Source organism: Cricetulus griseus, chromosome 8 (assembly GCF_003668045.3).
Source record: "Cricetulus griseus strain 17A/GY chromosome 8, alternate assembly CriGri-PICRH-1.0, whole genome shotgun sequence".
NCBI lineage: Eukaryota > Metazoa > Chordata > Mammalia > Rodentia > Cricetidae > Cricetulus > Cricetulus griseus.
This window is the reverse complement of record NC_048601.1, coordinates 97,464,893-97,491,567: the sequence shown is the minus strand read 5'-3', so window position 1 is coordinate 97,491,567 and position 26,675 is coordinate 97,464,893. Positions and strand designations below refer to the sequence as shown.

The following is a 26,675-nucleotide window of genomic DNA, read 5'->3' as shown; positions in this document are numbered from 1 at the left end:
TGGCGGGGACCATGGAAAAGGAAGCTCATGACCCCGAAGAGAAAGGTCTGATGCGCACAGAGCTGATCCCTACAGCATGGCTGCCACACAGCATGGACCCTGGGGGCTTCCTAGACTCTGGGTTTATGTCCAGGAGAAGGCGGGATTCCTGGAGAAGAGTCCCAGGTAAGGTGCATGCTCGGGGCATGAGGGAAGGTTCTGCTCTGCTAGCTGAGCCCCTTCAGCCTTGGCTGAAGAACAGTGGGAAGACTCTTCCTTGGGGGTCATAAATTGAGACCATGTGGAGGGCCTGAACCAACTACCTCCTCTTTCAGTCAGGACGCTAAACCCAGACCAGAATGCTCTGTCTATATGAGCTTGGATGTTGTTGTCTTTTATTTAAAAGTGTGTGTGTGTGTGTGTGTGTGTGTGTGTGTGTGTGTGTGTCTGTCTGTCTGTCTGTCTGTCTGTCTGTCTGTCTGTGTCTGTTGGTCTGTGTGTGTGTGTGTACATGTGTATGTGCACGCATGTATATTTGTGTGCGTGTGCATGTGTGTGTGGGTGTGCATGTATACATGTGTGGTGTGTGTGGCTGAGCATGTGTGTACGTGTTTGCCATGTGTGTGCAAGTGCCTCCAGAAGATAAAAAGGAGTGTGGAAACCCTGCAACTGGAGTTACAGGCGATTGTAAACTGTTCCCATGTTCCCATGTGTGTTGAAAAGTTGAACTTGCGTCCTATGGAAGAGCAGCAAGCATCCTTTGTTGGTGTCTTCATCAGCAATGGCTGCCTCTCTAGGCTGTCCTGTGAATGGGTCTGACACTTGTGACAGGCCTCCTCACACTGTTAGACAGCCTATGCCCTGAGAACCTCCAACTCCCTGCTGTGTTCTTCCCACCGATCCTGGGCTGCTGGCTTGTGGTTTTCATCTAATCCTAATCCAGTCCCAACCTGAAAACCCCACCTACCCAAATTTGGGAGTTCTAATCCATTCTGAGCCCTTGTCTCTGCAAGATCATCACAACTCCATAGAGGGACTGTCCCCCCTTAGTGGTCTCACCTGCAGGCTATGCTGTGGCTGGATAATCAGCTTTCCACTGGGTTGTTTGGTTTTTCTTCATCTTTTAACAGATATGAGAGACTGAAATGGGAGCACATGTCTATAACCCCAGCACTCAGGAAGCCAAGACAGGAGGATCATGAGTTGCTATGCTACATAGTGAGACTCTGTTCAAAAGCCAAAATAAGTTCTAAAACAAGTAGCAGCAACAAAAAGAGAAAACCACGAAGAAACTAGCCTGGGTAGGAGTGAGACTAGACCATAGCCATGCAAAGGAGATAAAACAAATGTCAAAGAAAGTCAGCTGTAGCTGTGACTGGCACTTGGGTGGATAAATTAGATTCCTGAATTGATGTCTTTCTCAGATGTGGCCTTGTCTGGGAATAAAGCCACTGCAGATATAATTTCTAGAGGTAGGGTTATCTTAGAGGAGGATAGGTCCTTCATCTCATGTGGCTGGTGTCACACTTGTAGAGGACAATGGACCACACAACAAGGGAGGCAGAGTGTGTTAGTCACATCAGAAACAACAAAAAGGTGGGATATTTTCTTCGGGCTCGTAGTTTTCAATCCATCCTGGTGGATTGAAGGCCTATGGTCGAAGGCCCATGGTGAAGTTTATGGAGTGGGAGCAGGTAGGGGGCTCCTCACAGCTCAGAGAGCACCTAGACCCAGGCTGGAACTGTCACCTTAAAAGGCATGTCCCTAGAGACCTACTTCTCCCAGAGAAACTTGAAGGTTAAACAGCGTCCCTGAGCTGCACCACCAGTGACTGTCAGAACATGAGCCTGGGGGACATTCAGATCCAAACCTTTACAGGGCTTGAGTTTCAGGGTCCACTGTAAGCTGACCAAGGGCCTGGGACAGATCTTCTCCATGGCAGAGACAGAGAATCGTACTTCTCCAGCACCTGATGTCAGCCTCTAGCTGGTGAGGACTCTCCTGCTGCTTCAGGAGTCTGTCTGCCCCCATCTGTCCATGTGCCCCCATCTTGGCCACCCGTCACTGAGTGACTCGGGCATCCCCACCTTGCTACTCACATACTATAAAAGGAATCAAGGACACAGTCAAACAAACAAACCCATACATTCTTGCTATCAAGTACCCTGAGAGCCAGCAGGATCTCTTCCCTTCCTGAATCTCGAGCAGGGTTCTTTTTAAAACCCAGACACCCCAAATCCTCCCAATAAGTTTAAAAAGTTTAAACTTCCTAGTTTAAAAAGCCAGAAGGAAGCTAGGAGTGATGGCACTTGCCTTTAATCCCATTATGTGGAAGGCAGAGGTTTAAGGAGTATAAATTTCAGGCTACCCTGGGCTACACAGCAATTTAGAGGCCAACCTGGGCAATATAGGAAGACCTCATTTCAAAACAAAAACAAAAACACAGTAGGGTGACAGTACAAGAATGGGGACCGAAAAACAGCTTCAGAAATAAGACACGACACACCCCAAGGTTCTTCTGTATGAATGTGGGTCAAAGACAACTAGCAGGCAGTGCAGACAGGAAAACTGGGCTGTTACATGATTACTGTCTACTCTAGACAAAAGTGGGACAGCTGATCAGATGTACAGCTATTATTGGTAAAGAGACCAGACAGGAAAGTCCTCTTAGGACTCTGGGTAATGAGCAATGCCCTCCTAACATCCCTGCAATGGACACAGCGGGTGTTATGGGACTATTACCAGGAAGCCCCTCTGAGCTGTGGAGGGAGCGAGGAGCAATACGTTGTCAGGGCACTTTCATCTAAGAATAGACGCTCAAGCCTCAGGGAAAGTAGACACACTGTTTACTCTTCAAGCCAGGCCCAACTGAAACTCCAGATAGAGGGGTCAGGCAATCTGCTGCTGTGGGCTCCGGCTGGCTCTAGACTTGCACATTGGTACCTGGTGACAGTGGGGAAAGCCCAGGAGCTGGGCACGGTGGTTCATGGGGCAACAACATGGACAGCTAGTCTGGAGAAAGACTTGGTTTGCCATGGGCTTCCCCCAAGAAGCCAAGTCCTCCCATTCAACCTGATCAATCTGCATCGTTTTTGAAGCCCAGAGACATTCCATAACCCTTCCTAGGCTCATCACACAGCTGCCTTGGAGGGTAGGAAAGAGAGGCCTTCACAAGCCCCCCTGGCCTGAACCCAGAAGGGTCTTTTAGAAGACTAAAATGAAAGAGGCAGCATGAACTCCTGATCAGGGAGCATGAAAAGGGTCCGTGATCAGTGTCTGTGATCAGTGTCTGTGGTCCCATCCAATGAGCTCCTCCAATGCTGAGGAGCTGTGGTCCCATCCAATGAGCTCCTCCAATGCTGAGGAGCTGTGGTCCCCAGCTTTTGACACTTCCTATAGACTTCATGTAGCCCCAGCCCCATGCTGTTGACAGCTGCCTGCTTTGCTGACTTGGGACAGATTGATGGCCAGGCTTACAAAGCTCACGCACTGACTTGGGGCTCAGGGCTCAGCTCAGGTTCAGGGCCTGTGCTGATGAGACAACCACATTTGGTTTCTGGAAGGTGAAGTAGCCAAGGAGCACATCTGGAGTGTGGACACAGGGCATGGACTGTGAACCTCACCCACATCTGGAGTGTGGACACAGGGCATGGACTGTGAACCTCACCCATAGCCAGGCTTCTCAGAGCATGGATGAGGACCTGAGGCACCGGCCTCTCTGCTTCCAAGCTAGCATCTTTCCCTGTGCCTTAGAAGTTAGATATTTCAGGAGTGGCTGCTTGAGGGTGGGGTTCTGTGGCCCCTCAGTCTGCAGCTTGAACTTCCCACCTATGAAGTTTGATGGTGGCCCATCCTGCCTGCCATTCCATGTGCCTGTCTTGCCTAGGACCCTAGGAGAGGGTGCTGGGACTCTGAGGAGGACTCCTAGTGAACACAGACACTCATGCCAGCGTTGACATGGGGCAAGATCTGGTTCTTCATGGACCACTGGGCAAGTCAGCCTAGGGTCACAGCGTGCACTCCTATGCTCACTGAAACTGCTCCTGCACCAGCTATGCACACTCCTACACTGAGAACACACCTGTGTGCACCAAGCTCCCACACTCCTGCACTGAGAACACACCTGTGTGCACCAAGCTCCCACACTCCTGCACTGAGAACACACCTGGTGCACCAAGCTCCCACACTCCTGCACTGAGAACACACCTGGTGCACCAAGCTCCCACACTCCCGCACTGAGAACACACCTGTGTGCACCAAGCTCCCACACTCCCGCACCGAGTACACACCTGTGTGCACCAAGCTCCCACACTCCCGCACCGAGTACACACCTGTGTGCACCAAGCTCCCACACTCCCGCACCGAGTACACAGCTCTGTGCACCAAGCTCCCACACTCCCGCACTGAGTACACACCTGTGTGCACCAAGCTCCCACACTCCCGCACCGAGTACACACCTGTGTGCACCAAGCTCCCACACTCCCGCACCGAGTACACACCTGTGTGCACCAAGCTCCCACACTCCCGCACCGAGTACACACCTGTGTGCACCAAGCTCCCACACTCCCGCACCGAGTACACACCTGTGTGCACCAAGCTCCCACACTCCCGCACCGAGTACACAGCTCTGTGCACCAAGCTCCCACACTCCCGCACCGAGTACACACCTGTGTGCACCAAGCTCCCACACTCCCGCACCGAGTACACAGCTCTGTGCACCAAGCTCCCACACTCCCGCACCGAGTACACAGCTCTGTGCACCAAGCTCCCACACTCCCGCACCGAGTACACACCTGTGTGCACCAAGCTCCCACACTCCCGCACCGAGTACACAGCTCTGTGCACCAAGCTCCCACACTCCCGCACCGAGTACACACCTGTGTGCACCAAGCTCCCACACTCCCGCACCGAGTACACAGCTCTGTGCACCAAGCTCCCACACTCCCGCACTGAGTACACACCTGTGTGCACCAAGCTCCCACACTCCCGCACCGAGTACACACCTGTGTGCACCAAGCTCCCACACTCCCGCACCGAGTACACACCTGTGTGCACCAAGCTCCCACACTCCCGCACCGAGTACACACCTGTGTGCACCAAGCTCCCACACTCCCGCACCGAGTACACACCTGTGTGCACCAAGCTCCCACACTCCCGCACCGAGTACACACCTGTGTGCACCAAGCTCCCACACTCCCGCACCGAGTACACAGCTCTGTGCACCAAGCTCCCACACTCCCGCACCGAGTACACACCTGTGTGCACCAAGCTCCCACACTCCCGCACTGAGTACACACCTGTGTGCACCAAGCTCCCACACTCCTGCACTAGTACACATCACAGGCATGACTCATGCCAACGGTAGCTGGGTGGGTCTCCCATGCCTGCCTTCCCTAGCCGCCACACACCATCAGGAAGTCTCTCATGTGGCTCAGTCACCTGGCATTCGCCTAGCCTACCACATCACACATCCTGATGCTGAACACTAGCCTTAGTTGTCCCTGCTCTGACCTTTCTCTCTCCCCTGCTTCCAGACAACACCTACCACAACAAGCTCATTTAAAAACACGTATTTATCTTTTAGGCTGGCGGAATGGCACAGACCTGTAATACCAGCTACTGGGGAGGAGGAGGCAGGAGAACTGCCGGAGGAAAGCCTGCCTGGGCTACCCAGTGGATTCAAGGCCAGCTTTCAGACATTGTCCCCCCCCCCAAAAAAAAGCAAAACAGGGCAGAGGATGGAGCTCAGTGGGAGATACTTGCCAAGCACAAATGAGGCTCTGGGCTCCAGCTCTGGGACCACACACACACACACACACACACACACACACACACACACACACACACACAGAGAGAGAGAGAGAGAGAGAGAGAGAGAGAGAGAGACAGAGAGACAGAGAGACAGAGAGACAGAGAGAGAGAGACCAGGAATGCCTCAGATAAGAGAAAACTTCCTGAGCCAGTCCTTTCTGGCACCTTCAGAGGAGCTGGGCCCATACACCTGTCTTTTGGACTTTGGCTCTGGGACTGCATCTTAGAACATGCCTCAATGCTATCTTAAGCCTCCCAGCTTGTGGACCTCTATGACCACAGTCCTGGAGGCAAATACAGCCTAGTTGTAAGTGACCCAGTCATGAGACCACTCAGCTGAGGTCTGGTGTGCGGGTCCTCCATTTAGAAGGGTCACACAATGAAGCATAGCTGGCCCTCCTCATCTGCAGATGCAACCAACCACAGGCCCAAACTGTTTTCTAATTGCATCTATACAGAGTATATACAGACTCTTTCTAAAATTATTGTGTGGGGTGTGTGTGTATGTAATTGGGAGGTGCCAGTAAGGCTGGGGGACGACTCTGTGGGGTCAGTTCCCTCTTCCCACCTTTACATGCCTTCTAGGGATGGAACTCAAGTTGTCAGGCTGATGGCAAGCACCTTTTTACCTGGTGAACCATCTCACCAGCTCTTTCCCTAGACCACAGCATAATGTATTTACAGATGTTTTAACTGTTCATATAGTGTGCGCATTATGCTAGGTTTTATAAATAATCCAGAGAAGATTTAAAGTATATGGAAGGGGGCCAGAGAGATGGCTCAGGAGTTTGGAGCATTGGTTGCTCTTCCAAAGCATCTGAGTTCAATCTCCAGCAGCCACATGACCGTTCCCAGAGAACTTCTGGCCTCCTCAGGCAGTACATATGCATGGTATCCTGACATAAAATGCAGGCAAAACACTGATAGAAAAGATTTCAAAATGTTTTTTAAAAGTGTATGAAAGGATTATATAGGCTTATATAACTGCTGTGTTATTTTTATATAAGAGACTAGAATCAACGCCTTGTGAAATAGTGAGGACCAACTGTATGAGAGATCTCAGGGTGTGGTCCAGAAATCAGAGGGAGTTCTCTACAACCTTTCAACATCAGTTCTGCTCTGGACTGGGCTTTGGAGATGCACAGCTACTTTCCCTGGGTAGCACCGGTCTCAAAGAACACTGCCATACCTGTCAGGGCCCAAATATGGATTATGATATTTCAGATGCAAGGCCTCAAGCTCAATTCCAGGAGCTCCAATCTCCCATTGTCTTTCAGAGGCCCACTGATTACCTCCGGATGCCTGGGCTTGGTGGGGAATGGCTCCTAGTTTGTGTAACGATAGACCTAGACCCTGGGCAAGCCGCCGCCCACCCTGGCGGGTAGTGAGGACATGCAGTTTTAGGGGTATCTCTAGGACTAAAGGAAATATTTGATATAAGCTTTATACATGACAATAGATGTCTTCTGCTATTACCTCCCACTTTTGGGAAGCTATTTAAGAGGATGCTTGAATAAACCGTGCAACTCCTGCATGGACTGAGAGCCCTCCTAAGATGACAAGGTGTCTCTGTCTCGTCCTTAACGCTGCTGGGTAGCTAGGAGTTTCCCGATCCACACTCTCACACTCATGGGTCGGACCTGGGGCTGTTCGGCTGGTTCTGATTGCAGCCCCAAAGACATCAGTCCAGAATAGATGGCCTCTGTAGCGTGGGACTGATACAGGCCAGACCCTGGCACATACCTGCAATGTCTCAGTCACAGTATGATATTATAGTTTGGGTATTACAGGCTCATGGAAAGGCAGAAGAGCTGTCATCCTGGGGACATGGCTTTTGGGCTTCTAGGAACAATATCCCACAGACCATGTGTATACATGAAACAATAAAGGAAGGGAATTCTTATAACAACTCACAACTCAGAAAGGCTGAAGTGTCTCCACAGATGGTCTTGCAAGACAAGAGATACAAATGCTACCCAGAGGGAAAGGAATACCCTTGACCTCTGACATTCAGTGGCAAGTCCCTTTTCCGTTCTCCATGCAAACATTCTAAATTAGCAGAGAAACTGGGAAGAAGCTATAGGCAGGGAAGACACACGCTATTGAGTGTGGAATGGCCCCTTCAGGCTCCCATTTGAACACATGATCCCCATATGTGGAGCTGTGTGGGAAAACTGTAGAGTTTTTAAGAGGCAAGTCACTGAGGCATGAAGGGCCTTTTTTTTTCCCTCTTTTTCTTTTCCTTTTATCCTGGCCCCATTTGCTGTTTAGTCTTTGCTTCCAGAGTGTGGATGCAATGTGACCAGCCAGTCTCCTGCTCCCGCTACCAGGCCACCCTCACCATGATGGACTGTGTCTCTACAGAACTGTTAGCCAAGCCCTTTGTCCCTTAAGGTGCTTTAGCCAGGTCACCTTATCACAGCCTCGAGAGTTAGCCTGGGCCTTTCTTATTATGCTCAACAGCACTCAAGTGGTAATACTCATCTTTAGACCACAAGTAACTTATGAATCATAAGGATGCTTTCATTCTAACACACACATTTTCTTCATGTTTCTCCAGCTAATATGTTTCCCGCCCTGTGTTCCCAGGTGCCCAGAGCCCCACAGAGAAAAACTCAGGGTCTTTCATAAAGACTCAAAGTTCCGAGACCCCAAACCCCAAGGACCAGAGCCATATCAGGCAGCACACTGGCCTTGGGTGCAGCCCTACCCTGAGCACGAAAAGTGAACATTTGTCCTCTCAAAGCAGACTGTTTCTAGTTCATGCCACTGAGCTCACACCACCAAGTTCACCACACTGGAAGACAGTGCTGACAATAAACAGCAGGTGGAAACCGACGTCACCACACAGGAAGGCCTGGCTCAGCACCAAGTCACCAGCAGCTACCCTGTGGCTCTGATGCTGTTTTGCCAAGTGGCTACGGGGAGGGCCCCTCACAGCCCAGCACCCACCTGAAACCATAGCATCAATGTCTTACTTTTTCTGGACCGTGAGAAGAACCTGATGCCCCCGGGAGAGGTAGATGGGTTGGAGTTGGGTGAAGACTCTTTGGATGAGGAGCGGAAGATCCCACTGAAGCTCATACGGCGTGGCGAGCGTGGAGGGGACTCCTGGTAGGAGAATGGGAACACAGTTTTGGGAGAGCCAGGGCTTGTCTTGGGTCTCACAGGAGCAGACACAGGGCTGGAAGGCCGAGGCTGGGGGCCCCTGGAGAAGAGTCCTCTGGAAGGGCTGCCTGAGCTAAAGGGACTGTCCACCTGCAGAAAGACAGACAAATGGGTGAAGTCACAATGCTCCAGGCGCTCTCAACTCTGCCTGCAGTGACCTGTCATTATTGTTCCTTCTTACCCTCACCAAGCAGATAGAGAAGCAACCCTGAGCTCTTCCGAAGAGGTAGCTATGGAATTGTCCTAACATCAGCACTTGTGCCACAATGCCCAACCCTGGGCTGGTTAGCTCCTGTCCTGTAGCCCCTGACCACCCTGTGCAGCTGTCTGACAAAGCCCTGGGGGGGGGGCGATGACAACATGAAGGTGAAGAGAGGGTGCCTAGCACCACTCCTGTCTTTCTTGACTACCCATCTATATCTCTTGACTGTTCCCAGACTGGTTTTCATTCCTCAAGTCCTTCACTTGCCCTTTTCCAGGTCTAATGACACAACTGTGGTTCTTTGTCTCCCCACTACCCCACCCCAGGAGAAAAAGAATGAGTCTGTATGATCCAGAATGTATACTAGATCTTGGGATCACTGGTAAGGATGCTGGTATGAGGAGATGACAGATTTCGCTTCAAGCTACTGTGGCATTTGAATGGCTAAAGTCACTGGCAGAAGTCAGGAAAAGACCCTAGACTTCAATGATGACTCAGAAACACAGCCACAGTTTGAAACCTACTTGGTCCCATTAGCTTTAAGCCATGGTTCCAGCTCACGAACATTCAGTATTGACAGTGTGAATGTATTCAGGAGCTTGCTTCCTGCAGGCTGGGTTTTGACCTCAGCTCTGCCCCTTACCGAGTCAGCTTACTGCCTCTGTTTCCTTCTTTGTGGCATAAGGAACGTCATATCCTCAGCTGGTATGGCTGTTTGAGTGTTGCCCATGGACACACTGTCACAGGGACTTACAGTAATGATATACATGGTGATTTACTATGATCCTATTACTTGTTTCTATTGTGACTGGGGCCAAAGGGACCTAAGGGGACCCCACGCCAGCAACAGAAAAGAAAGTAACTGTCCTAGGCTCAGGGGACAAAGATCAAACCCTGGAAATGCTTGCTGTATACTGGTAACCAGGCCCCTGCTAAGGAGGAAAGTCCCCCAGAGCGGACTGTGGACCTACCAGTAGAGGGTGCCCCTGAGCTCCAGTATCAGGCATCTCAAAGACTATGATGCCCATGTGGGATGCCCCTTCAGTGACCAGAATGTACCCCTCTGCGTGATTCTCCACCTGAACCTAAGGAACTGGTGTTGTCACATGTAGGCGTGGGACCCACTTGGTGCCAACTCCTTCCTGAATAGCTTCTGAGGCAGAAAGAAGTTTGGGGGCTGGAGAGATGGCTCAGTGGTTAAGAGCACTGGCTGCTCTTCCAGAGGTCCAGAGTTCAACTCCCAGCATTCACATGGAGTTCATAACCATCTGCAACTCCAGCTCTCGGGGATTTGACACCCTGCCACAGGCATATATGCAGGCAAAATGCCATTGCACATAAAATAAGAATAAACACATCATAAAATTTTTTTTAATTAGCTCAAATCAACTTCCCTCCTACTTATTATGAAGACCAGTGAGATTCCTTGCCTCTTCAGTTCAGCCACCATCCCATTTGCCTACGGGACTCAGGATCATTGCTGAGAATAACTTTTACAGTAAGAGGTTCTTCAGGTGGTTGCCATGGGGTAAAGAATAGAGCCAAGAGCCAAGAGCCCCTACCTGCAGTAGAAACCACACACACACACACACACACACACACACACACACACACACACACACACAGAGAGGAAATAGAAGGTGATAAAATGAACAAGGATTTAGACAGAGCCCTGAGTACGAGTCCTGCACCATCACTGTGGACGGATAAGTGACCTGGTCCTCTGCATCTGGCCCTCTTCTACACAATGGAGATGCCAGACTGCTTTATGGGCTGCAAAGATGACAGGCTGTGATATGCAGGAGGGATGCTTAGCATGGTTCCTGCTACTCAGGCCGTCCTTTATAATGTCTGACCAGCAGCAGCACCATGTATTAAAGGGTCCTTAATGGAGAAGGGACTTGTAAGTCTGGAAAAGGAGGAAGAGTGAGTTTCAAGAATAGCTTAGTTATGAGAGCTGCAGGGTACCAAGACCTGCTCCCTGACTACAGGCATAGAAATCAGGATGCTTGACAGTAAGGTGACATGGAGTTTATTAGGAGAAAATAACATGCACAGGAAACAAGTGACTATGGCATCGCTCCAGCCTCAAGGATGTACACCTTGCCACCCTGATGCTCCCCATGACCTGAAGGGGCTTCCAAGCCCCAACTCAATCCTTTTCCGGTCACGGCCGCACCTTTGACAATGCTACAGGTGCCGAGGGTGAATATATCACTCCCACCCTGACTGTGGGAGAGCATGGTGGCTCCAGAGCTAGGCAGGCATTGGCTTCAGGTATATATGAGGTCCACCATTCTCCATCACCGAATGCCACTATGTCTGATGGCAGAAGGTGCTAGCTGGGAACACAGCAGACATAATAAAGCTGATGAGTGTTCTGACCTCAAGGCCTGCAGCTTTAACCATGATACTACATACCTAGTAACATTACCTAAATGTCCAGGAGACCAAAGAGGCAAGGCCAGGGAGAGTTCAGAGAGGGGGTCACCTCTGGAGTCCCTGAAGACTGGACCTCAGCACTTCTACTGTGCTGTGTAGCTTGCCTTGCACATGAACTTGGCCTAGTGAGGAGGTGGTGTACCAAGCAAACGCAGCATTCAGCTCTAGAGAGAAGACAAAGGCAGACGGGAAAGCAGGAGGCCTCCCAGGAGATCACAGAACAAGGTGAAATGCCAGCAGCATGAAGCACATGAAGGGATGCCCACGACAGACAAAACCACCTACCATAGGGACCCAGATCACAGAAGATCCTGAAGTCTACGTGGCTTTGAAGAGGATGATGGGCAAGGGAGAGGAGACATTCTGGAGTGGGATCTGAGAAGGAGCTAGGTCTCAGGTACAGAGGGCTAACACACGATCTACACAGGGACTCACTCACAGGAGGAGTTGAGCTAGGTCTCAGGTACAGAGGGCTAACACACATGATCTACGCAGGAGAGCTAGACGCCATAAAAGATTTGAGTCTTTTCTGATTGACAAGGGAGTCCCCAAGACCCCACTGAGAATCCATTCTATATTCAGAACTACAGGTCCCCAGGAATTAGAAACTCAGCCTGAAGGGAGCCCCAGGAAACAGACCTTTTATTTCTTCTCCTAAAAATGTCCAAGGAACAGAGGATGCTGGGCTCTCCTACAGAGACCTGCCCCTGCAGATCCCATCTTTCCGTTTCCTGGAAGGGGCTGGCCGGGAACAGCAGACCATGGGCGCCTCTAGAGCCACCTGGGATGGCCATGCCCAGGCTATTATTAGGCTTAGCTGAAGCAAAATGATAGTTTGCGCAACACGACTGCATGGATCTCTGGGTATGGGAGAGACTCCCCAGTGTGTGCCCAGCTTCACAGGAGCTAATGGAGAGGAGGCACTTAGGCTCTTTAAGGCAGAGTTTCCCAGACAGGGCAAACTCCATGTTTGTCAGGGAGCCACTAGGCAGGAAGCTAGTGCTCTGGGTTTAGCTGGGCTTGCCTTCCCACCAAACAGAAGAGGAGGCAGCAGCGGGTGAGAGAGTAAGGGAAGGGCAGAGTGGGCGTGGCTTCAGGACTGAGCAGGAGGATTATCGAGGCAGGGTATCCATGCTCTTGAAGATGGAGGGAAAGGCACAGAACCAAAGTGAAAAGGGAGGGAAGGCACTTGGGGAGAGGAAATCCAAAGCCAGGGGGCCTAAGGGCTAGCTTTGGAATCCAGTAATGAGTCCAGCTAAATGAGCTGAAAACGGGGCAGCTGTGCTAAGTTTCCGGGACTCCCCTGTGGCCGATGTCCAGAGAGGATCTGAGCTCGGTCTCCAGCCAGCAAGGGATAGAAATCGAGTGATGTCTGCGGCTTGCCCAGAGGAACACTCCCTGTGAGGGAGTGGACGATACCACACACGGGTCTTCTTCCTCACACGCACTGCCACTTGCATCCCCAGGCCCGCCCTTCCAGAACCTGCTGGACTGCAGACACCTTCTGCACCTGTTCCTTTAGTGACGCTGTCTAATCCTCAATCATTGTGGCAAGCACAATTCCTGGCCCTGGTTGGTCAGTGAGGAGGCGTGTTCAAAGAGAGACTGTCTTGTCGAAGGCTATTTGCAGACTGCTAGAAATGAGTGAGCTGCCAGGCAATGATATGCAGGATCAATGCACAGAGACGAAACCCAGACATTTGTTGGGTGTGTGCTGAGCCATTCCACAGACTCCCTTGGCTGATTAGTCACTGCAATGCAGCTCATTCTTCTTGGCTAGTTCTGACTTGGAAGCTATATACTAGAGCTACACAGTCAGTCCACTAGAACCACATAGTCAGTCCACCAGAGCCACACAGTCAGTCCACCAGAACCACAGAGTCAGTCCACTAGAACTACAGAGTCAGTACACTAGAACCACAGAGTCAGCCAAACTACACAGTCAGTCCACTAGAGCCACACAGTCAGTCCACTAGAACCACAGAGTCAGTACACTAGAGCCACACAGTCAGCTGAGCAGAGTGTCACACAGAGATATGTTATAACAACAAAGAACTGCTCCCTCTCAGGGACAGGGTACAAGGAAGTGGGTAGAGAGGGCCAGCCTAAGTAGGAATCTAACTGAGGTTCTCTCTGGTGTTTCCATTTTGAGCAAGGTCAATGCCATGAAGAACTGAGGAGGGGCAGAGGCATGCATTTCTGGGGCAAAATGGAAATTTTTCTGGATGCCAGTCACATCACTATCTCCTGAAAAGGCCTCTTTGACTGAGGGCTGTGAAACAATAGCACTGCAGGTATCCCCAGGCCTGGGAGGAGCTGCTCTCTCGGGGGGGGGGGGGGGGTGTGTGACGTGACATGAGGCTGCACTGCCTATGGGAGCTCCCAGCTCCCCAACACCTCTTTCCATCACACCAAGCTGCTCAGGAGAGGCCCTGCTTCAAAGCTGCAACCATCTGGGGACTGCTGATGAAGGAGAAGAATGTGTTCTACAGTCCCTGGCCTGTACAGCATCTGACACTGTTACTGTTGCTGTAAGACAAGCCCCTCCTCCTGGGCATGGTCTGTCACCAGGTCCATAGGATAAACTGGTTAGGCTAATTTTGAGCAAATGTTGGATGAAGGCAAGAATGCCTCCATGACCTTTCCCTCTCAGCAGACTTCTTAGTGTTACCCACAGCCTCTCTCTGAACTTCTGGAACCACCAGGGAAGCCCCACCTCCCTCCAAGCATTTCTGCCTCAGCCTCAGTTCCTACTGGGTTTTCCATGCAGGAAACGCTGTGTGGAACATAACAGGTCAGAGGCCAGTGGATCTGACCTGGCTACACCACAGGCACTGAGCTGCATGGCGCCTGCCAGCCCAGGCCCCAGGCCATTTTTCTGACAGTCTTTCTGGCTGGGTCACAATAACTGCTAATAAGGTTGTTTGGGTAGGGCAGGGTGGGGCAGGAGACTGACTGCCAACTGAGCCCCATGGGCCTAAATCAATTTGTTGATTCAATTGTATGTGACTCAAATACTCAGAGAATAGAGTCCCTTTTTCCAGGATGGGAACTCATGCCCTAATCCCAGGCTGGAGAGTACCCAGCAGCCGCTCAAAGATGCTGCAGCCCCTCCAGGCGATCATTTTTGTGCTTGGGTCAGTGGGTGAGAGGATGCCACTTCCCAACTGCAGGGGAAATCTGCAGGCTTCCCTGACCCCCTTCTTTGATGGCCATAGTAACCCCTCACCTACCACCACCACCACCTCACTCCTCATTCCTGGCCTGGCTCAGTATGGCCAATAGCCTTGGTTATGTCACGGTTTCTTAATGGTTGAAAAAAAAAAAAACCTAAGTTGTGAGGGAGGGGGAAACTGTGAAGAGAGAAGGGCAAAGGGAACAGGTTAGAGAAGAGATTACCTCACCCCCAAGGCCTTTGGGCACAGTGTAGGACAAACTCCTGTCCGTGGCAGTGATAACACCAAAGGACACAACTATCCTCAACTTTACTGCTTTTAGCCTCATCTTTGCTATCCCAGCTCAGCTCACTGTCCATCCCCTCCTTCACGCCCACTCACTCTGGGGACACCGGTGATGGCAGTCAGCCCACAGCGAGAGTAGGAGGAAGGAGTGGAGCCCAGAGGACTCAGGAATCAGAGCAGGCAGCAACACAGGAGGCATGGCCCTGTGAGGCGAGCTGTCTCAGGATGGCTCAGCCACGCCAACCCATACGCTGGTGTGAGCCCCATATAGTAAACCTGGAAGGATGTCTCAGACTCTGCCTGCCTTGGGGCAGCTCAGGTGGGGTGGTGAGCAGCTTTGAAAAGAAGGGTCTTACCTTCCGAGAAGAGTGCTTTTCCGAACTCTCCACATCTCCATCCAGGAGTGGCATGGCAAAGGAGCTCAGGTCCTGGGAGGAAGAGAGCACAAAGTCAAGGCCATGGCCTTGGGGCAGGTGTGCAAGTTCTAGGAGGGTACCACTGTCCTTCCTAGGAGTCCTCCTAAGAACCAGCCAGTAGGGAGACAGTTGCAAGGATCCTGGTAGGAATAAATATGCTAAAGAGACCCTGTGTCCCTTGGGCTACTAGGGACCGAGAAACTGGTATTTCTTCAGGGATCTCAGCTTCCTGAGGAAAAGGCTATAAAGCTTTGTGCCAGCCTTACTGCCAATTAAGAAATTTTGTATCATTCTGATAAGCTGTGAGAACACCTTGCAAAACACACTGGAGCCAAGAGACAATGATGGGTTAATGATGGGTAGACCACACCTTAAATCTGAGTCTCATGCGAAGACTCAGAAGATGGGAAGGAAGAGGAAGGGAGGTCACTGGGCCTCCATAATGCGGCCACACGGAATGAATGCTTTCCTGCATTTCACTGTTGCTTTTCTATTTGACTGGCATGCTGAAGAAGGTCCAAGTCCAGGTTAAGGAAGCCAGGCTCAGCTACCAGCCCTTCATCGAGAATTGGTTTCTTTTGGTTCATAGTTTGGGTACAGTCCATCAGGGAAGCTGAGGCAGCAGGAGCTGGAAACATCTGGTCACAGACATCCATAGTCAGGAGTGGAGAGTCATAAAAGGCAAGCTTGTGCTCAACTCACCCAGGGAATGGTCAGTCCACAGTTAAGATGGGTCTTCAATTAACCTGATCAAGATCCAGTCAAGTTGACAGTTAACACTAACCACCACAGGGGTCTAAAGTAGAATGGGGAGTGGCCAGGAGCTCATTGTTGAGTCGTGTATAAGGCAGAAGCGTCATTTTGCCTCTCCAGCCCTGCTCTTCCTGTGCCCTGCATCTGACCTTGGAAAAGCCTGCACAACAGATGGGACCACCTGGCCACACTCAAGTCTACAAAGATCAGCATCCTTAACACTTCATTTTTGTTTACTAAAAAATAATTGGAGTAAAAATATATACAATAAAAATTATCATCAGGCCTGTTTATGTGTGTTGTGCTAGAATGAACCCAGGGTCTTACATATGCTAGGAAAGCATTGTACCACTAAGCCACCCCAATCCATGGTTACTTAAAGGTAACCATCTTTAAATATACAATTCAGTGGCGGTTAAGTACACTTGGCACTGATTTACATCCATCACTATAACTGTCATGAGTGTGTTATGTCAGAAACAGACATGAACACTCTTTCCTACAAAGTCACCATTTACTGAATAGCAATCAATTCGCTGCCTTTTCAGTTTCCCTGGCTGGAATTTGTCAAGTAGTCCATATTTCCTTCATAGCCAGCTGAGGCAAACACGGGTTCTTTTATTCCAATCTTAACAGCTAACATCAATTCTCAGCTCACACATTATGTATGGCACAGTAAATATATCTGTGTGTACAATACATGTAGGTAACAGAATACCTATGAAGGGTTCAGAAGGCTGGCAGAGTTCAAGGAGTTTCAAAGAGGCCTTGCTGATAAGGGTGCGGAAGGAGGCAGTGAAAGTGGTTAGATCAGATATGAACCAGTAAGAGGCAGCGTTTGCAGATTCCAGCCAAGCCATGTAGTCAGAGTTGAGCGAGCCTCAGAGTTGAGTCAAGCTGCAGAAGTGAGGTGTGAGATGTTGGGCATAGGGGCTATAGACGCAAAGACAGAAGTAGGCCCAGACACACAAACACTTCATCAACAAAGCAGGGAGCAACCCAAGCTGAGGTCTCAGGCAGCTCTGCCTATTGCGCACGCGCGTGCGTGCACACACACACACACACACACACACACACACACACACTCTCTCTCTCTCTCTCTCTCTCTCTCACACACACACACACACACATCTCTCTCTCTCTCTCTCACACACACACATACACTCTCTCTCTCACACACATACACACTCTCCTCTCTCTCACACTCTCTCTCTCTCTCTCTCTCTCTCTCTCTCTCTCTCTCTCACACACACACACACACACACACACACACATACACACTGGGGTAGTTTGAACAAAATGCCCCCACAGGCTCGTGCATTTGAACACTTGACGCTAAGTTGGTGGCACTATTTGGGAGATTTGGGATGTATGGCCTTTCTGGGGAAGCATATCGCAGGGGACAGCTTTGAGAGTTTAAGGGCTCCCGCCATTTTGAGTTGCTCTCTCTGCTTCATGCTTGTAGTTCAAGATATGAACCTGCTCCTGCCACCATGTGCCCCTGCCTTAATAGACCCCATACTTCTGGAGCAATGAGACCAAACAAACTCTTGCTTCTTTAAGTTGCCTTGGTCGTGGTGTTTTATCACAGCAATAGAAGAGTAGCACAGGCACGCACACATATACCTCACCTGGTCATGTGACAGTTTAGTGGGACCACATCCCTCTTGGGGGCTGGATGAGGAGGTTACACCCTTCCTCAGTTTGGTTCTCTCACACTTGGCTTTTCTGAAAGGATTTTAATGCTGCCATGTGCTAATGTGGACTCCATTTACTTTGATAAATTGGTAGAGTGGTATCTTTTTACTTTTGGGAATCTGTCATTTATCAGTCTGTGCTGTGGGTGGTATATTGGACAGATGGTGTTGTTTTCATGCCCACCAAGTTGCAGAGTCATATTCCACCCTTAAAATGGAGTCAATAGCAGCTTGTAAAATGGAGTCTCTCAGGGAGAGGCTCTGCTTGAAAACCATTGTTCTACATAGTAACTGAGGGCAGGGTACAACCTGATCGCAACAGTATCTATTTCCAGAAACTTTTCATCTAATAAGAAACTGTAATCATCAACACCAAATCTTCATTCCTTCCTCCCTAACCCCAGCAAAATCCTCTCTAGCTCTTGTCTCTATGAATCTGACAACTCTGGGATCTGCAGAAGAGAAAACGGCTGTTTGTCTGTCTGTGGCTGGCTTACTTCAGTTAGCACAGTCCTCAAGGGTCACTGGGTGTCAGCCTGTGAGGTGTGTGCATTAGTGCATCAGGATCTCTTTTATCTCTGTCCTCTTTAAAGCGAATCCTTTAAAGTTTATGGCAGGCCACGTTTTGCTTATTTCATCTCTAAGTTGATGGGCACCAGGGATGCCCCAGCCTTGGGCTCACACCCAATTCACAGGTTGAAATCCCAACTCCCAAGATTTCAGAAAGGAGCTGTGTTTGGAAGTGGGCTCTTTAAAGATGTAATTAAGTTGAGTCAAGCTCGTTAGCGTGAGTGCTAATCCCTGATGGGAAGGTAGACTAGAGGCAGGAGACATCAGGACATGGACTCACAGGGGGGGGGGGGGGGTGCCACATGAGGACCAGGAGAGAGCTCCAGCTTCGAACCAGTGAGGGAGGGAGAGGAAGGGAGGAGAGAGAGGAGGGAGGGAGGGAGGGAGAGGGAGAGGGAGAGAGAGAGAGAGAGAGAGAGAGAGAGAGAGAGAGAGAGAGAAGAGAGGCCTTAGAGCAATCCACTCTGCCTACACCTTAACCTCAGACTTCTGACCTCCAGACCTGTGAGAAAATGAATTGTACTTTGTTGTGATGGCCTAGCAAACTCAGAGAACAGGCCTAAGAATATCTCTGGGTGGCTCCGTTTTTGATTCTGTCTTGGTGAATATGGAGACGTAGAATTCTGGGCACAGGGTGATTGTATGCTGTTAGAGCACACTGTTTGCTACAGTGGTGGCCCCACGGTACTAACCCATTAATAGTGCAGTACACAGTTTCTATTTCCTTTGTCCATGAATGTGTGTATGTGTGTGTGTGTGTGTGTGTGTGTGTGTGTGTGTGTGTATGTATGTATGTATGTGTGTGTGTGTACTTACCTACCTACCTATTTATTAATCGTCTATCTAATTCATAGTACCGGGGATTGAAACCTTGTGCAATTAGGCAAGCACTCTATCCTGAGTTCTGTCCCAGCATCAATTTCCTCACATTCTAACAACCTTTGTAGCCTTCTGTTGTCTTGGTCACAGTGGACGTCCCACTAGGGTGAGGGGGTGTCTTGTGTTGCTCACTTGCGTTTCTCTGGAGCCCGGCAGCTTTTTGCTAGCTACTGGGTGTCTTGTTAGTCTCTTGGGAGAGATCTGTTAGGCCCTTTGCCCAGTTTGCAGTCAGATTATCTGTCATTAGGCTGTAGGAATTCTTTATAAACCCTGGACCCTACCATATAGGCTATCACTTGCTATATGAGTGCAAATATCTTCTCATTCCGAGAGCTGCTTCTTCACCCTTCTGCGAGTGGCTGTGGATGTGGAGAGAGCTCTGATCTGCGTTAGTTGCTTTATCTATTTCCCCTTCTTTCCCCTCTCCTTACAGTGCTGTAGTCAAGAAATCACTGTCAAATCTAAAATCTTGAGGCTTTTCCTAGACACTTTTTACTAAAGCACATTTTGGTCTCTGATTCATTTACAATTATTTTTCAGTATCAGGAAACTGTGCCACTTTGTTCTTTTGCATGAGGCTGTTCAGTTTCTCCAATGCTGCTTGTTGGAAATATGGCCCTTTCCCCATTGATGTGTCTTGGCCCCGAGGTGGCTCAGTGGGGAAAGATGCTTGCTGCCAAGTCTGATGGCCTTGGTTGGATCCCTGGGGTCATATGTTGGGGGGAGCCCTGAGCCCTGCAAGCTGTTCACTGACTCCACAAGTGTGCTGTGGCATGTATGCACCCCCCACACACACAGTGTAAAAATGTAATTTGATCGTGTCTTAGGGTGCCTGTTGCTCTGGGTTTCTAGGCAACTCGGGGATGAAAGGGTTTATTTCATCTTACAGTTCATTTCCATCACTGAAAAAGTCAGGACAGAAACTCAAGCAAGGCAGGAACCTGCTGGCAGAAGCTGATGCAGAGGCCATGGAGAAGTACCGTCTACTGGCTTGTTCCCCATGGCTTGCTCAGTCTGCTTTCTTATAGAACACAGGACCATCAGCTCAGGGGTGACTCCACCCACAATGGGCTGGACCCTCCCCTATCAATCACTAATTAAAAAGTGCCCACAGCCAGATCTTGTGGAGGCAATTTCTCAATTGGGATTCCCCCTCCTCTCAGATGACTCTAGCTTGTGTCATGTTGACATAAAAACCAGCCAACACAGACCATAAATACGAGAATTTATGGGCTCTCTATTTAGCAATGTGTGGTATGTATTCTGCTTGGAATGTTTCTCAACACCTCAGACTCTACAATCCAAGGTCACTCTTCCACAGCTTCCCACTCACTCCCAGGGAGCAGCCTGGAGTTTAACTACTGAGGGAAAACACTAACCTTACCTCCCAGTCCTTAGCACAGGCCTGGACCTGGCATTTCCCAGGCCCGCTGCTGCCCTTCCTGCCTACCCACCCTGAGGTGCTGGTGTGCACAATGAACGCCTCCTCTGTACGGAGCCTTATCCAGGTTCTCACTCTGGCCTGTCCCTCTCTGAAGTAGGGCTAACTTCTCTCTCATCTGTGTTCCCGGTGCTCAGATGTGTCTCTATTATGGGATATATAGCTGTGAACTAAAATTGTAAGCTGGAGTCTGTCATGGGCAAGAGGAAAGCCCTTCACCTTGTCACTGTCTGTGTCACCCTGTGACAGGCAACTGGTTCCTAATGTGTCTGAATTATCTCATGTTTGAATTAAGTCCTACCAAGCACCCCCTTCCCTAGAAGCCAGTGTGGGGGGCATGCTAGCGTGCAGAAGGCTAGCCAGCAAGCAGACCCACGCAGCTGCAGGTGACCGATAAGGGAGTGGGGTGGAAGGGTGGGGCTGACTCTCTTACTGCTACTTTTAATGAGCAACATTCCTCTCTGGCTTCTAACATTTGCTTGTTCAGTGGCTGCTGTGTCCACAAACACCTGAATGACCACCCCAAGAAGCTGAATGCTTTAGCAACTGAGGCAAAGAGGCTTGGGACCTCAAGACAAGATGTTCTGTACAAAGCTGGGACCAGAATACTCTCATCAAGGTTTGCTTGCAATAGCATGAGCTCATGTAAGTGTCTGATCAAGCCAGCCATAGCTCCTTGGTTGGCTTGGTCAAGCAACCCACCAGGGAAGTCCCCTGGCAATGGTAACTGGCTTTTCTGGAAGACTCCCATGTTCCACATTCCAGGACTCTAATCTAGGCTCTCATCGCTCAGTGTTCATCAAGATACCTGTACACCTTGGGGGACTTTGTAGGAAAAAAATAACAAACCTCTCTCTCTCCAGCTATGGAAATGAGCCTGTCAGCTTGTAGAACAATGAGGCCCTGGCTTCTCTGCTCAGCCAACCTTGAAGATGGCTAGGGCTCCTGTGTGCACACAGTGTTAAGTTCTAACCCCTACCTGAGGCTCAGACTTCCCTTGCTGCTGTTGTCTGTCTGCCACAGACTCCCAAACCTTCTGCTCACAGGCACACAGTGATGACATCTTCCGGGGCTGCACAGAAACAGTGAGGTGTGAGAGAGGGAACGCTAGCCAGAGGCAGCCTTGGCGCTGGGGCATGCACCAGCTGCATGGGATGCATTAAACCGAGACCACTTGACGACCCCATCTGAGTCTCTGGAGATAGCTTTCAGGATTTGGATGGCTAAAGCCACCTGTTAGGAAACATCAGGGACCCTCTGGCTTTAAAATCAGTTCATCGGATACCCCAACCTCACCTGCCTTTAGAAATACAGGCAAAGCCAAGTGAACCACAAAGTGTAAGGTTTGGAAGACAGTGCCATCGTTGACCTGTATGTTGAAGAGGTGTGGTGCGTGCATGCGCTGACCTGTACAGGTGTAATTGGAGGTCAGAGGACAATGTCACATATCACTACTTAGATGGTCTCTCAGTGGACCGGAGCTCATGGAATAGGCTGGTATGGAAGGCTAGAGATATTATACCGGCCTATAGATGATGATGTTGAAGGCGAGAGAGGTCTAAGCCATTTGCCCAATACTAGATTAAAAGACAGCAGCAAAATGTCCTACAGCACAGCTCCTCTGCTCATAGCTCAGAGACCTTTACAACAGACCCTTCCCCTCTCTGGGTGAGCATTCCAGGAACAGAGCCCAACACTTAAAGGTCAGAGACTTTGAAGACACAGAGCTGTTCCCCTCAAAGCCAGCATACCTGATACCTAACCCCAGGAGAAGAAAGACTAGGAGGATTTGCACCCTCACTGATTCACTACCAATGAGGGTTATGATACAAACTTTCTTTTAAGCTCTTCTTTGTAACTATAAGTAACAGATGCTGCAAACACCCTGCCTCCAACTGAAGCAATCACTTCACACTTGAGTACTGTTCACCTGGATACCCTCCCCCAGCCTCCTTCCTATCTCTTATCTCAGTATCTCCCATAAGATAAACAGACTCTTGATGCTTATGACTACCTGATTTACGTAAAGGCTGGGTGTGCTTTTTCTCCTGATTTTGCCCTGCCCATAAGGAAGGGACGCGATCTGGCCTGTGTGCCTGAAGTTCTCGGTCTTTACAGAACTCCACTGTTGTTACAGCTGGGACACCCCAGAAAGAGGGCTGACAAAACCACAGACACAGGACCAACAGAACAGCTGCCAGGGTCCCCTGCCTCTGAAGGACACAGGGTCTTAGATGTCAGAGTCATGGTAGAAAATTCTGTTTTGCAACCTAAGGGGTTAGGAATACATCTGGGATGACTTTCATTCTCTACCCTGCTGAGCAGACCTAAGGACCCAGAGCATCCCCTGGAGCCACCCTGGGCCATGAGCCAAGGATCCCTCTCAGGCACAGGGACGGCGAGGTGAAGCTCTGCTCCCTGTTTACTCTGCGGGGTGGGAGGGGAATCTTGGGCATGTCGGCCCTGCAGCTTTCCTTTCCATCTGTCTGTCAGATGAGAGGGTTTAAGGAGATAATTTCAGCTTGCATGGTCTGTTTTCAGCTGGACAAGAGGGTTCAGGAGCTTACAGGAGTGCTGTAAGAGTCAGAACAGAGGATGTCCGACTCACAGAACATTTCCTGTCCCAGAGTGCCAAGGAAGCACTTCTGCACCTCCATGCTCTAGATAGCCCCCTCAAGAGCGCAGGGTGAAGGAGCTCCTCCGAGGGTGCTCCACAGAGGAAGTATAGGACAGTTACACTGCTGGCTTCCCACCTCTCTGTGCCTCTTGATCATTATTTCCTTGATTGACATCTAAGGCCCTTGATCCTAAGGACCTGGACATCAGCGCAAAGCCAGCACAGGACACTTGCTATGACCCTTAGTGTGACCTCCTTGGGGTTTCTATCTGGACTTCCTCTTTCTAGCCATCTTTCCTACCTGGGGTGGTGGACATGGCAGGTGGCTCCTGTGTCTCTAAAAATTGCATCTGAATCTAAGATGTCACTATTGTTTGAGATTGTCTCTACCATCAATTGGCCTGGCAAATGGGAGGTGGCTGCACTTGGGCCATGGTTAGTTCTTGGTACTGATGGGTGGTGGGTGAAGGCCAGAGCCATGGTCAACTGGAGTCTTTTGAGAAACTCTCCTATTATATGATTGCTTTCAGAAGAACAAGGAACAAATAGGGAGTCACCAGAACTGGGTAACACAGGGACAGTGGTTGAATGAGGGAAAGCCTAAATCCAACTTTCAGAGAATTTCCAGGTTGATGGATTAGACCCCTGTGTTCTGACTGTAGTCCAAGAGATTTCCTGATGTCAAACCCATACTCCCAACCCCACCCACCCACCCACATACAAACAACTTTTACCCTCTCCCCTCACCTATTCGTGACTGACACCTTGCTTTAAGGACAGTCCTTGCCCTGGTATCTCCAATTCCTTCCCAGCCCATGCCAACAGTGGCTTCTCTAGTATGATAGCAGAACCAAACAATAAACTCCCCTTATTTGTTTGTTTGACAAAGACTCTATCCAGCCCAGACTGATCCTCCTGCCTCACCTGCTGAGTGCTGGGAGGACAGTTATGTGCCACCCTATCTGGCACTGTGTTTCACTCCCTTTCTTGTATTAGTTACTTTTCTTGGCATCGGTTTTATTCTGCCTCACAGTTTGAGGACACAGCCTGTCCTGGTGGCAAAGCCATAGGGTTAGGAACTTGAGGCAGCGGGTCACATCTCCAGGGTCAGAAAGGAGGGGACATGGATACATTCTGTCAGCTTGCTTGCTCCTTTTTATTCAATCCAGGATCCAAGGCCATGGAATGGTGTTACCCAGTGAGAGGAATCTTCCTTAGTTAATCCAATCTAGAAACTGCCTCACAGACATGCCCAGAGGTATGTCTCCCAGATCTTAAGTAGATGGTCATGATTAGACATCACCGCTCTGAACACTGAGCAGCTGCCAAATCCTTAAGCCACATTGCTGAGCCCTCCCACCCCCCTCAGAACCCTGGACTCAGAAACCTTCCCTCATCCCCTGCTAACATCTCAAAATGCAGGCAATCATTTTACCTCTCAGAGCCTCAGTTTTCCAGCCTTCAAACCCTCCACACCACAAGGTGTTAGTTGTGGAAGTCACATAGGCTGTCACAAAAGCCCAGTGCATCCTTTTATACTCCCAGCAACCAGAAACACAGCCTGGACTGATGGCCACGGCTGTGGAGAGGGCAAAGGGCACTACCCAGGTCAAGTGGGTTGAGGAAACCAGGTCTCTTGTCTTCACCTGAGCCCAGGGGCTGCTGCCTCCCTGTGATGGGAGAGCTGATTTTCCCTTCTCCAAGAAGAAGCAGGGTGATTAACGACCGGCTCAGCTATCCTAAGGCCCAGCAGAGCTTGCAAACTCCTAGTGTTTCCTGCACTTGGCCAGAGCCACACGGAGGCTCAGAAGGACCTACATTACCCCGAAGGACACGGTCTAGGGGAGCTTGTGTCTTCTCTGACCTGCTCTGGACTAGTCATGCTGCAGGTTACCCACCCACATGTCCTCTATGGCACCCTAGTGTCACCTAGCTCAGGCCCCACAGCAGCCTCTTACAAACACAACTGTTCCCAGGCAGGGCTGAGTCCAGAGTCTGCCATTACAGGAGACTGGCAACTCCAGTCAGTCTGCTAACCATGGAAGATTGGTGACTCCAGTCAGCCTAGTGTCTTGTCTTCTTCCAGCCTTGCTGAGACCCTCCTGGGAGAAGTGAGAATAGGGACAGGGGCGCACACAGGGATGGACTTGGTGCAAGCCACAGGGATCTGAGGCACTCTCCACAGAGGAGGAGGTACTGCCTTGTTACAGGTTGCTTCCCCCATCCAGAACAACTTTCCTCTCCACAGGGGCCACTGAAGACCCTAGCCAGAGAAAGGGAAGAAGGGGGCACCGTGGAACTTAAAGCTGGTGACAGCTAATTTGATATGTTGACCTGGCAAGCCCCAAGTCCACTGACTCTCTCAGGCAAATCAAGGTGGTATTTGGAGCATGCCCTGCCGATGAGGCTAACATCAGCAGTCAGTGGGCTACAAGGAAAGCAACTGCTCTCTAAACTATGGGTGGACCACTTCCAATAAGCTGCAGGCCTGGAATACAAACAGAGGCTTCCAGAAGAAGGAAAAGTCTTGCTTCAAGACCACAACATCTACATGGTCAATCTGCTCTTGGATTTGGGATGTCCTACTCTAACAGCCTCACATAGAATCTTATAAGTAAAATTTTACATATTGCATGTATATAATCAATACGTTACTTTACGATTAGATATCTCCTTAATATGTATATATTTAAAAAAACTATTGATACATATCTATCTCCTTTCCATATATTTCCTCCCATCCATCTTCTTTTGGAGGCTTTGCCTCTGCAGCATCCTCCTATCCCTGGGCTGTGGGGAACACAGCAGAGACCTAGTAAAACAGTATGCATCAATTGAAGGTTCTTGGGCTCCCTGCAGTGAGAGCATCCCTCAGCTGGTAGGTGGTCCTGTATCTGCAGAGTCATCCTTTCCTGATAGACAACCAAAGTACTGTGCAAAGGAAATGGGACAGAGGTAGGTGTGAGAGAGTGCCTGTCCTGGGAGTAGTCATGCAAGCTGGAAACAGTCAATGGATTATTGCAGAAAAAACTTACTGTGTGTAAAGGAAACAGCTTTCCCTCTGTGCCCAGCCTGTAAAACAGGATGATCTTTCTTTCCTCCTAGCTGGAGCCATGTCGGTCTCATCCTACATCTCAATGCATGGGGATGTAACTGAGTACAGCCTTCCCCGTCCACACAACACCAGTCAGCAGGCAGCAAAGGCTACTACTTCCTCTTCACCACAGGGTCTCTGGCTG

General features: G+C 50.0%; 1 protein-coding gene across 3 annotated transcripts in view; it reads right to left on the bottom strand.

The window, feature by feature from the left end:
- Positions 1-26,675, bottom strand: part of Prkag2 (protein kinase AMP-activated non-catalytic subunit gamma 2) — a 274,500-nt gene that overhangs the window by 186,718 nt on the left and 61,107 nt on the right. For 2 of the 3 annotated variants that reach the window (XM_027428414.2, XM_027428415.2), the window contains exons 2-3: positions 15,420-15,491; positions 8,769-9,048 (exon numbers count right to left, since the gene is read on the bottom strand). In XM_027428414.2, the coding sequence (XP_027284215.1) occupies positions 8,769-9,048; positions 15,420-15,491 (352 nt within the window). The other variant, XM_027428418.1, reaches the window with a different exon arrangement.